The 12,995-nt window shown below is 43.4% G+C and overlaps 1 protein-coding gene across 3 annotated transcripts in view; it reads left to right on the plus strand.

Annotated features, from left to right (window-relative positions):
* RNGTT (RNA guanylyltransferase and 5'-phosphatase) overlaps positions 1 to 12,995 on the plus strand; it is a 1,800,355-nt gene that overhangs the window by 1,061,135 nt on the left and 726,225 nt on the right. For all 3 annotated transcript variants that reach the window (XM_078648288.1, XM_078648286.1, XM_078648287.1), the window contains one exon: positions 2,928 to 2,996. In XM_078648288.1, coding sequence (XP_078504414.1) covers positions 2,928 to 2,996 — 69 coding nt within the window. The remainder of the gene's footprint in view (positions 1 to 2,927; positions 2,997 to 12,995) is intronic.

Here is a 12,995-nt window from a genome sequence, read left to right on the forward strand (position 1 = left end):
GAAGCCCTAAAAAAAAAACTGATTGACGTATCACATGAAGGCCACCTGGGTGTCACCAAAACCAGGCAAAGCCTTAGGTTAGACTTTAGTGGTCAGATATGAATGTACTGATTTAGAGAGAGAAAAGGAAATGCATAGCCTGTTCCACTAGTGATAAGGTAGCAAAATTACAAACTCCTTCCATGCAGTGTCACTGACCTGAAGGTCCCGGGATAGATGTAGCAATGGATATCATTGGACCACTGATAGGAAAAAGAAATTCACCATACATTCTAGTTTTAGTTGCCCTATATTCAAGATGGCCAGAAATTAAATTTGTCTTTGACATCATCTCAACCTCAGTTATAAACTTCCTGGTAGTGTTATTATTTTTTTTTACAAGAAGGACTACCCAACACCCTTTTAAATGACAATGGTGTTCAGTTTTGCTCCTGGGAAATGAAGGAATTTATGCAATGTAATGGAATAGCACTCATACTAAGTGCCCTGTATCACCCAGAAACCAATGGGGCAGTAGAAAGATTTAGCAAAACATTCAAAGAGGGCATTCAGCTGCCAAGATCAAATGGGATGAGCTGGTAAGATGAGGCTTATCGCTTAACTCCTCATCAGTCAACAGGTATGACTCCCTTTTGAGTTCTTAAAGAGCAGGGAGCCCAATTCTGGTACCTGGGTGGATGAAGTGGCACAAAGATTGGGTGAGGGTTGATGTAGGCCAAACAGTGGATGATAAAAGATTTGGTGTTGCAGGCAGCCCGCAAAGAAAGGTTTGACAAATTGCATACAACCAAAGTTAATCGAGTCTAAAGTGGGTGATTGGGTAAGAGTGAAAGCTCCGACTGGCCACAAACAATGGTAAACATTTACTGAACCCATGAAAATCATAAAGCTCTTTTGCAGTGCAGTCAAGACACATGATGGACATAATGGGGAGACTTGTGAAAACAACGGTGAATCAAGGACAAAAAGTGGCCATACCAATGACAGTCCTGATTTGCAAAAGGGGACAACACTGAGGTTCGAGTCAGATCAAGCGGATGGGTGACTCGCCACGCAAGTTTCTTAAAAGATTACTCAGTCAATTCATACAGCGACATTTATTAAATGGTTTACTTTGTCTTATCTTTGAAAGTGTAATGTGGTACTATTTTTAACTCTGTGAAGCCATGAATGAAAATCCTTACTTAACACATTTGTTTAATTTGCTTGTCTTTCTTTAAATGCGTTATTCACTGTTCTGTGCTTTCTGGAGTGGGAATTTGAGAAAAATAGCTTTTGTGGAAAAAAGGTAGATGTGTGGTATCTCTCTGCCATCTAGGTCACTTGCACTGTAGAAGATCCCAGAACATTGTAAAAGAGACTAGAACAGTGGAACCTTGCGATCACAAAGTTCTAGAATGTACAGTAAGGAGTCTGCAGGATCCTGAGCTGGCAGTTGGTTTGCTGTGGCATATGGAATAAACCTGATGCTTCCCTTCACTCTCTGTTCTGCTTGTTGCATTATCATTTTATTTTGCATTAGACATGTAGTCTATCTAAATCTGGGTCTGATTCACAGTTGAAATCACCACCAACCCTGCAAGGGTATTTCGTTAGCCCATTTGCGGATATGCTCGCCAAAAAAGTGGTCTCCTCTTCGTTTGGGGCATATATGTTAATCAGAACAATATTTTTTTCAGTTAGCGTTCCACATATCACCACAACTCTCCCTTTTTAATCTATGTTATTCTTAGTAACTTGGAACACCTGGCCATATCCACACTAGTACCCCCTGACGTATGCCAAGTAGGATATTTAATAGAGCTGCCACCTCCATCTTTTCTGTAGTAGTCTTACCGTCTGTGTGGGTGAAGTGAATTTCCTGTAGGAGTTTAAGTGAGTACTTCTCTTTATGTAGCATTGAACATTATATATCTTTTGGTTGGTTTGTTTAAGCCCCTGACATTCCAAGTCAAGAATGTTTATACTTCCCTACTGAAAGGGACACCGATTGTCTGTGGCTGGTGTGTGGGCTTTTGGGTGAATCCTGAACCTGTGCTTGCCGCCTCCTCCCCACTTGCAGCTTACTGTTCATACTTTATGCTTTGGTGGTGTATCACTAGGTACCTAAACATGTAACTCCCTTTCGATTAAACTGAGACAACAACATCCCCTATCCATAACACATTGCATCCGTGACTTTATATCTCACAGGCCTGTCTGACCTGCTGCGAATTAGCAGTTTGGTAACGGAAATAATTCGAAGCATGTTAATCTATTAAATACACCAACTTTGGTACTGTAGTTAGCAGTGTAGTTATTTAAACTATAAAACGTTGGTACTGTAGTTAGCAGTGTAGTTATTTAAACTATAAAACTTTGGTACTGTAGTTAGCAGTGTAGTTATTTAAACTATAAAACTTTGGTACTGTAGTTAGCAGTGTAGTTATTTTTTACAGGTATTATGTAGGGCAGTACTTTCACTTCTCTTTTCAGTGAGACCATGTTTCCCCTGTTACTGATTGGAAAACAAACTTAAAAATGCTTCAGCAGCGACTAGTTCATACGCCCTTTACTAATAAAAGACAAAAAATGTATCCGATATCTGATGATGGTCTAAGCTTGAGAATACATCGGGCCTGCTCACTATGGAGGACTTGTTAAATTGAAATAGCTCATGAGCGCAACCTGGAGTACTGTATTAAAAATGTGAAGATAATAGCAGCTACACACGAATAACTAAACTCAAATACAGTTTGGTGATGGTTTGTTGCCCACCCCTCTGGTACATGGAATGCCCAAATGTGTGAATTCATAGCCATGCTCAAGTCCCAGCCTTATTCTTATGAACTGTAATTGTTTGTTTCAGGCACATATTTGAGCATATTGAACATATCTGTATGGCTAATTTAGAAAATATTTATTGTGGGTTTTATTTTATTCTGCAGCTTTTAGAAGGAAGTTTTGCCAGAGAGGTCAGTCATGAAGTGGATGGATTAATTTTTCAGCCTATTGGAGTAAGTCGAAATAACTTTCTTGTTTAATAATACATATTGCACTTATATGGAAATATCCGAAATGTTGTGTAATAAATAGCTGCTGCTTATGTTGCCAACTCAGTTAATAAAAGTGTTTGGTTTTATTTAAGCGTGTGCATATACATATATATAGTTGTATCCTCTGCACAATATAATGAGCAAAACTCATTTGATCACAGACACACTCTAATTCCAAAGTTTTTATTTTTTAATGTAATGGTATGAAGACACCAGGAAGTGCATCTTGGGGCACGCTGCGGATCAGGTCCTGGAGGGAGTAAGAAAAAGGATATTGTGGTCTGAAGCAGTGGGCATGTGCAATGTTCATTCTCAATTTAAGAGATTGGGAGGTATATCACAACAAAAAGGGATAAGAAAAGCGTTTTAGAGGGAGATGTGATTAGTCTGGGCATTTTGGGATTCCAAAGAGACCAGGAAAGACATCTTGGAACATACAAATTTAGGTAGAGTGCTCAACTATCCACCGCGAACCGCTATGGTTATCATCAGTGCCGTCTTGCAGAACAATAAGCTAGTTGCTTCAACTTCATTTAGAAGTGTAAATGCCTTAATTCTAAATAGTGCATTTTGCCTGATCTGGTTGTCTAAAAGTATTACATTTCTCACCATACATGTTGAAATATTACAATATTGACAAATGCAGTTTTATTGGCAAGTAGTTTTCTCAGACGTGCGACGATTTCTCTTTGCCCTCTTTCTCACAGTTCTTTCTTTTTCTGTCTTTATCTTCCCAATTTATGTTCCTGTATTATCTCACACTCTTTTGTTGACGTATTCTATTATCTGTAGGTTTGCTCATCTATTATTAACTTTCATGTATTGATGTCTAATTCTAGTGTTCTTCCATTTTAGTTTCCTCTCTGACCTTATATTCTAGCATTTTTCTAGCACTGAATCTTTGATTCACATGTTCAGGACTATAACATCGCCAAATTTGAAATCCTTGATGCAGTTAACAAAGCAATTGTTATGGTCCACATTTAACACAATAATCTCTGTGGCCCACTTGCCTCTGACTTTGGGACTGCTAAGTTGTTGCTGAGATGGCGATCCTTAAAGTCCACCTTTTGTAGACCATTGTCAACTTTTGTGCAGCAGGGACTTGAAAGGAATCCGCTTACTGAGTTGCAAATTATATCATGTTTTTTATTGACATTCTGCTCCAACTAAACTCCATCTGAATTCTATGTTCATGTAAGATATTTTTTAAGTGTTTTACCTTTCCAATTGGGTATTGGCAATTCTATTTATAGCTCTCCTTGGCTAGGGCACTGGGCCAAAGGATGGGTTTCTGTCACCACTGCAGTTTCTTCCTCTACACATGACTGAGAACTCATGAGAAACAAAACATAAATCCCTTTTCAGACCTTGTTCATTCGCTGGACTAAAGAAAATATTTTCTGGTAACCTTCTTGAAAATACATTATTTGATTGTATCTTAAGCATAGTTGGGAACTTTTCTCCAACAATACCTTGAAGAATAGGCTAATCTCTTTTCCTCTCAAAGAGGGAGCATCCCACTCCTCTGGGAAAGAACTATGCAAAAGATTAAGCACAAGTTTCCTGTCTAAAAATTTAGGCTTTGCATAGAAAACATGAATATATTTTTTATCAGGGGATAAAAAAATAAAAAATCTCTGATCTGACTTGGAGATTCTGTCTCAAAAGTATGCCCTCTCAATGACACAGCGTCCATCTAATTACTACAGTATATGTCACCAAAAGAGGAGGCCAATTCTTTTGCTGCCTTAACATTGCATGTTTCCTGATTCACCACTCCCTTATCAGTCGGGCCCTCACCAACTGCAAAGTTAGCAGACATTACATCACACTGATGACTACAACTCCGTTGTCAATATCCACACTCTGATCTACTTCCTCCTCATTGTCAACTCTTGCCAGTGCTACAAGTTTCACTAAAAAAGGAACCCATGGGACTTTGGAAACAAGTAGTGAAAGAAGACGCAGTGAAGTATATTCCTGAAAGGTAGTTTAATTTGTGTATAACACCAAATAATCATTTCATGTCAATAGAGCTGAAAGTGAGCTGTTATGAGGAGATGGGGTCAAAAGTTATTCACGCTATGAAATGAATTTTCAAATTTAATGGTCATAATTCTGGCAGCTTTTTTTCTACTTCTGTAAACTGTGATGAATCTCATTTACAAAAAAGAATTGCCGGCTGGGCACCACAGGTCTTTCAGTCTATCATGCAACCCATTCATTGAATTTTGTTTTCCTCATAACCTGATGAGCAGCTTCCAACTCATATGCCAACATCTTCACAAGAGGTTCTTACTGTCCTACCTTTGACTGCCTAAAATGCTCTTGCTCTTATTTCTAGTAATAATGCGAAGATTATGTATAATGAGAAATTACAACTTCCCCCTGATGAAGGCAGAAGAGATTAAGACCATCTGTGACACTGGTGACAAATGTCTGATCAACAACCAATAGGCTAACTATGTCTTATAGAGGAAATCCTCGATGTGGTTCCAACCACTCGCTCCACTCCAAATATTGACAGAATCGAGACAGTGATGAACATGTTCAGTCAGATGGAGTGGAAATCTGAAAAAATATACTTCATTTGAAATACCTCTAAGCGGAATTCTTATTGGTCTCTGAAATTTCCTTCCTTATTTCTCTAAACTTGGGAAGAATGCCTTACTTGGTTTCAGACTTCAGATCCACAAGACATCCATGCTGTGAATCTCTCATACTGTTTTTTTCTATTTGCTGGCATGCTTTGCGACCTCCAATCTCAGACCTGTAATAAAAGAACCAGTGAATGTGTGCACTAGTGCTTCAGCTGACAGCTGAAATTCATCCTTAGAATAACAGTAACAAGAAGCAGAGGGTGACTTGTATTAGGAATCGAATTAATGTAAAAGAGCTCCATGAGTACAGAGTAACTTGTGTTGCAAGAGTTTCTTCCTTATCTGTATTTGAAGTGCTAAGCAGAACATAAAGCTGCAGGAAGAGACCTCAACCGTCGAACTTCAAACTGGCTTGGTGTAAGAAAAAATTTATTCAGATTGTGTGTCCTCCAGGTGTCTTTCTGTGCATCTAGAATGATAAGATAAGTAATAGTTGAGAAACATCTCAATTTACAGTAAAATCTACCCAAGAACGTCCATGACTTCTAATGCCTAAGAAAATCCAATTTCCCTTTCCTTTATCTGGGCTCAACAAGGACTATGCATTCATTTTGAAGTTCACTGCAGGCCAGATTGTATTATGGATTTTTGTAGCACTTCTGCAAATACTAAGGTTAGTGCTAGACTGACAAAGCCGATATCTGACTCAGTCAACTCCACTGTATCCAAAACAAAGCAAAATCCAAGCCACAACCTGCACATAGTTGTTCCTTTAAGATCTAGGGAAGATTCTTGGTATAAAAGACACAACAAAGCAATTCTAATATCCTATGCAATCATTTTCATGGAAAAAATGGAGGAATTGCATTGTTCCAACCGTTAAACTGTTCCTAGATGATAAAAGGAATCACCTAAAAAGCTACCCGAAAAGGCAGTATTATTGACCCAGCTATGTGCCAGCCGATATGGAATTCAAACTGTTAGTGAACCGTGTGGTACTGAGACAAAGCTGGTGTCAATTAACTTTCTTTAGATCAGTGGCACAAGCAAATATTCTAGACATGCCATTTGATGTGGAAGCCCTCTTTGTTAAACGTAGTGATTACAGCCTCAGGGCATAAATCAAGATTATGAGTTCATTAAGTGTGATGGGAGTCTTGGAGATGCTATCTGCCACTTTAGATTTAACAGTATGTATAACCAACATCAAAACCAACACACCCAAATGAAAAACAAAATATGGGCTTCTCCAGTATTGGGGTGTCTTTCATAGATTCACATGCTTGAACATTCCCCGTCGTCGGAGTGGGAGTCCCACGGTAAATAAAATAGCAATAATATACAAAGTATATATATAAACATAAATACATATATATATAATAACAAGGAAAAACCTGAAATAGGTATAGAAAAGGGCATAACCTGCCCACCCAAGATTCTACATAGGGATGCACGGGAGAGGAAAAAAACACATGCAGCCTATCCTTGTCCTTATATTGGTCCAAACTGCAGCCAATCAGGCGACAGCAACCCTCTAGAACCTTCTCCTCAGAGCTCAGCACCTCAGATTTTCTACCGTACGTCGTGTGTAAGGGAGTCTCCCTGAGCTCTGCTCAGTTTTCTCTACTCTTCTGCTTTTTGCCTGGTGTTTCATCATGTCTTCAAGTAAGAAGTCCCTCTTCAGAGCTTGTTCTTCATGTGGAAAGCTTAGACTTTATTCAGAGGATCCACACAGTAAGTCTATTTACTGTTTATACCCGGACCATGAAGTGGGAAGTTGTAAGTTCTGAGTTCTGTAGAACTTTCTCCACTAAGACTTTGAAAGATAGGGAAGGCCGTTTACTCCTCTGGCTTCAGAGACTTAAAGATAAGGAGCATGTTCTTTCTGATGCTGAAAGCCTCATGTCTGGCCATTCCGGAGCAGCCTCCAAAAGAAGTAGTGTGCAGGAGTTGCCCTCTCCATTCTTAAAAGAAAAGATAATGACTCTTTCTTTGGCCCCTGCGGTGTCTTCACCTCTTCCTCCTACTTCTGGGCCCACGAGACCTGGCTCTCAGGCTTCTGCTGCAATTTCCCCAGGTTTTTCTGTGAAGAAAACTGTTACTCCGTCGACGACAGTGTCGACGACTGTTCCGTCGACGAGATTGGCTGTCCCTAGTACCTTGACGACGACGGTCACGACGACGCTGGCTTCTGGGTCGTCTACAGCTTTTCCGTCGACGTCGTCGACGATGAAGGTGATCCTCAGTTCAAAGACTGTGTCGTCAGTCATTCCTATTTCGTCGCCGTCGACGAAGAAAATTCCGTCGACGGGTAAATCATCGTCGACGCAAAGTGTGAAGATGATAGCTTCGTCAACGACGAGTTTTCCGTCGACGAGTGTTCCGTCGACTGCGGCCCCGTCGACGAAGAAGAAGCCTTTACCGTCGACGAAGGTCCCGTCGACGGCTACGTCGACGAAGGTCCCGTCGACGACTACATCAACGAAGGTCCCGTCGATTGCTACGTCGACGAAAGTTACGTCGACGACTTCATTACCGTCGACGTCGACGGCTGCCGTGTCGACGAAATCACCGTCGACGACGTTTTCGACGACGACCAAATCCAAGAAGTCTTCCTCGTCATCGATATTAACTACGGCGGGATCAATGCCGTCGACGATGGAGTCTCCAGCTGTGCAAACAGTGACTTCGATGCCATCTGCATTTGCCTCTCTTCCTTTGCTACCACTGTCTTCCACCGCAAAAGAGAGTCTTAAGGTTCCAAGTGCGCAACTCGCACTTCCTGGTGATACACTGCCTCCCTCACCTTTGTTTGCTACAGACTCGGACCAGGAGTCTGAAGTGGATGTGCATAAGTCTTTCACTGACGCTCAAAGTCCATCGGATTTAATTATTAAATTCCAAGAATTCAGCAACGATGAGGAGGAACAATATGGCCAAGACAAAGAGATGCCTGTTCAAATTCCTACTGCGACATTGCCTTTGTCGCTCATCTCTAACCTACAAAACATGTTAGACGACTATAACAGACGTTTCCCTCCATCGCCACAAGTATCTGCTGTTCCTTCCGTCTTAACGCCTACGGCGGAACCGTCAACTGCTCCATTCCTGTCTCAGTCACCTGAAGTTACTCAGAGACATACATCCATTCAAGTACACGCTACTGTGTATCAGGATGAGGAGGAGGAGAACCCACCTGATCGAGAAGATGGGGAGGTAACGAATGTGGATGCTGATGATAATATGGCGGAGTGGGATGACTATCGGGCTCAGACACCGTCCTCATCTCAAGTGCCGCAAGGGGATTCTCCTCCAGTTGATATTGCAAGTTTCCATCAGTTCATGGACAGAGCAACTCAACGATTTAAACTGCCATGAGTCCAAAGAGAGGAGGATTGTTTCCTTTATGATTTTAAAAGTCAGCCATTCAAGCAGATTCATACTGTGCCTATTATTGATTTCATCTGGGCTGAAGGTGGAAAATTGATGAAAACACCAAATTCCTTGCCTGCCCAATTGCCAAGATTGGAAAAGAAGTACAAGGCGCCTGTAGGAACACCAGCATGCCTCATTGGGCAACCGAAACCGGATTCGGTTGTTACACAGGCAGCCCAGCGAGGATCCCGGAATCCTGCATCCACGATCACAGCGCCACCAGACCGTGAAGGCCGTCGCCTTGATGCAATAGGCCGCAAGCTCTCCACGATGTCATCCACCACAGTGAGGGTGGCTAATGCCATGGCCATTTTGGGTTGTTACGACCGCCAGATATGGGCAGACATGGCACCTTATGTGGCTATGCTTCCGGATGCTTCCAAGACGGAGGCGTTGCAACTTCTCCAGGAAGGCGAAAGAACATCAGAAGAACTGATTGATTGTGCAGTTGATGTGGCCTGCACTGGGTTCCGACAGCTTGCGGGAGCTGCTGTCTTATGAAGACAAGGCTGATTGCGCTCCACCTCCTTCCGTCAGGAAGTTCAAGCAAAGATTCTTGATTTGCCGTATGATGGCGAATCACTTTTTGGGGCACACATTGATGAGGCACTGCAGTCCATTAAAAAGGACACGGAAACAGCACGTGCCTTGGGAACTCTGCAATTTAAGAAGCAGCCCTTTCGGGGTGCTCGAGGACGAGGCACCAACTCTAATTTTCGTGGAGGAAGCAATCAGTATCGCCCCTATAATCAAAACAACCAGCGTTACTCCTATACTCGACAACAGTCGTCTCGCCAACAACCAACCAAGAACTACAGAGGGAAGTCCACTTATAGAGGATCTTCCAATAAGAGAGAATGACTTGCCTTTGACTCTACCAATTGGAGGTCGAATCTCTCTGTTTGGTTCTCAATGGTCCTCCATCACCACGGACCGTTGGGTTCTGGACATTGTAAAACACGGCCATGCCTTAGAATTTGTCGAAATCCCTCCTCCGACTCCATCTTCCGGACCACCTCCTCCGCACCTCACGGAACTTTTACATCAGGTTCGCCTTCTGATTCAAAAGGGTGCAGTAGAGTTAGTGCCAAAGTCTCAAAGGGGGAAGGGGTTTTATTCCCGTTTTTTCCTGATCGTCAAGAAGAACGGAGAATGGCGACCAATTTTGGACTTGAGAGCGCTCAATCAATATCTCAAGAATCAATCCTTCCGCATGTTAACGCTTACAGACATCTTGCGTTTGCTCTCAGTCGGAGATGTCATGGCTACGGTCGACCTCAGGGATGCCTACTTTCATGTCCCAATACTTCCAAGTCATCGGAGGTTCCTACGGTTCCAGGTGGGGCAACATTTCCAGTTGAAAGTACTACCATTTGGCCTCCGCTCCGCCCCTCGAGTCTTTACCAAGATATTGGCTCCGGTCATGGCTTTTCTTCGCCTCCAAGGTGTCCAGATATTCCCATATCTCGACGATTGCCTTCTGAAGTCGCAGTCCCGCTCACAACTGCTGCGCCATACCTCCCTGTGTCAGAGGGTGTTTCGCTCCTTGGGTCTGTCTCTCAACCTGCAAAAATCCCAATTGCAACCTGCCACTTGCAAGGATTTCCTAGGGGCCACGTTAGACACCACGCTAGCGAAGGCATTTGTATCCCTGGAACGTCAACAAAGGATCCTTCGTCTAGTGTTTCTTCTACTGTCAAAACAGTACGTTTCAGTTCGACTGCTGAAGTCATTTCTAGGGATGGCATCATCGTGCATCGCACTCATCCCACATTGCAGACTACGGACACGTCCTATTCAAGAGGAATTAAACGGGCAGTGGAGTCAAGTCACCGGATCCTTCAATGATCTGATTTCTATCACGACCCGCATGAAAGCAGCGCTCCAATGGTGGACACAGCCATTGCATCTTGCAGCAGGGATGTCGTTCCTATCAGACACTCCAGATCTTACGCTCACAACAGATGCATCTCTGGAGGGATGGGGAGCGCACCTCCAGGACCTGTCCATAAAAGGAAAGTGGTCGGTACATCAGAAAACCTGGCACATCAACAAATTGGAGCTCATGGCCATTTTCCTAGCGCTCAAGTCGGTTCAGCCCGTGCTGCAAGGAGAGTCTGTCCTTATACAAACAGACAACACAACCTGCATGCACTACATAAACAAGCAGAGCGGAACGAAATCTCCGGCGCTGTCTCGCCTGGCACAGGCAATTTGGGACTGGTCGCTCAAGCACCAAATCACGATCACCGCAGTTCATCTCCCAGGGGTGTCCAACCTCCTGGCGGATTCCCTGAGCAGATCCCGATCATCAACCCACGAGTGGGAATTACATCAACCAACTCTCGACATGATCTTTCGCCGCTGGGGTCGCCCAACACTAGATCTCTTTGCAACACCGGAGAACCGGAAATGCCCAGCTTACGCAAGTTCGCATCCCCACAAAGGGTCACAAGGCAATGCCCTTTTGATGAACTGGTAAAATCTGTTTGCTTACGCCTTTTCTCCTATCCCTCTAGTGCCGCGGGTGCTTTGGAAGATACGGAGAGAACCCTGCCACATCCTTCTCATTGCTCCCACGTGGCCACGACAGGCATGGTTCTCGGAGTTGCTCCTTCTGTCTCAGTGCGAACCCATCCTTCTACATCCTCGGATGGATCTTCTTTCCATGGACAGGGGTCTAATTTACCATCCGCACCCCTCTTCTCTGAGCTTATCAGCCTGGAACCTGAACACTGTGAATTTGCACATCTGACCATTCCTCAAGAATGTCGAGACATCCTTGCTCAAGCCAGAGCTCCGTCAACTATAAAAACTTACAAGTTGAAATGGAAGCGTTTCTGCCATTGGTGTGCTGCTGCCAGTGTCCATCCCTTGCGTGCGACGCCTGCTCAGCTCCTCCCTTTCTTCTACCAATTGGCTCAGTCAGGATTGTCTCATGCGACTTTAAGAGTTTTTCTGGCGGCAATTTCACGCTTTCGCCACGATGGCTCCACCTCTCTCTGTTCATCTAGGATCATACGCCAATTTTTCAAGGGACTATTTCGTAAATTTCCACCAATTCGGCGCCCTCCTCCTGCGTGGCGCCTTAACATTGTTTTGGCACAATCAGTACGTCACCTGGAAGGTGGCTCTTATTCTTGCTTTGACGTCGTCGCGTCGAGTAAGTGACATTCATGCATTTACCATCAAACCACCATTTCTACAGTTTCAATCGGATTGTGTGCTGTTACGCACTAACCCTACTTTTCTTCCGAAAGTACCTTCAGATTTCCACATTAATGAACCTGTTATTCTGAAGTCTTTCTTTGCCAACCCGCAGTCTCCTGCGGAACAACGCTTGCACTCCTTAGACATTAAACAGTGCTGAAGTTCTACAAAGAATGGTGATGGATTAAACCCAGATCAGTTGACTGGGGTGAGTGTTTGATTTGTTCAAACCCTCCGTCCATCATCCCCTTTTGTATCACGAAGTTCTACATCAGCAGAACGGCCCAGTTCCGCAAATCTGACCAGCTCTTCGTAGCTTATGGGCGTTTTCACAAGGGACGTCCCGTTACTACACCTACGATTGCCCGCTGGGTGTCTTCGGATATTGCTTTCTGCCATCAAAAGGCAGGCAAACCTTTGCAAGCTTCGGTGAGGGCCCATATTACAAGTTCAATGACGTCCTCTACTGCACTGTTTGCCGGTGTCCCGCTGCATCAGATCTGCAGAGCAGCCACGTGGTCCAGCAGGCACATGTTCACGAAACACTACTGTCTGGGTGCCATGAATGAAGGGGATACCGCAGTAGGACAAGCTGTGCTTCGTAATCTTTTTCAATAAGGTGAGCCTCTGTTCTACCCTCCTTCCTTTTAGTTTCCATGTACTTACTACTGTTTTCTATATATCTATGTACTCCATACATATGATTTTCAGT

Source organism: Lissotriton helveticus, chromosome 6 (genome assembly GCF_964261635.1).
Source record: "Lissotriton helveticus chromosome 6, aLisHel1.1, whole genome shotgun sequence".
NCBI lineage: Eukaryota > Metazoa > Chordata > Amphibia > Caudata > Salamandridae > Lissotriton > Lissotriton helveticus.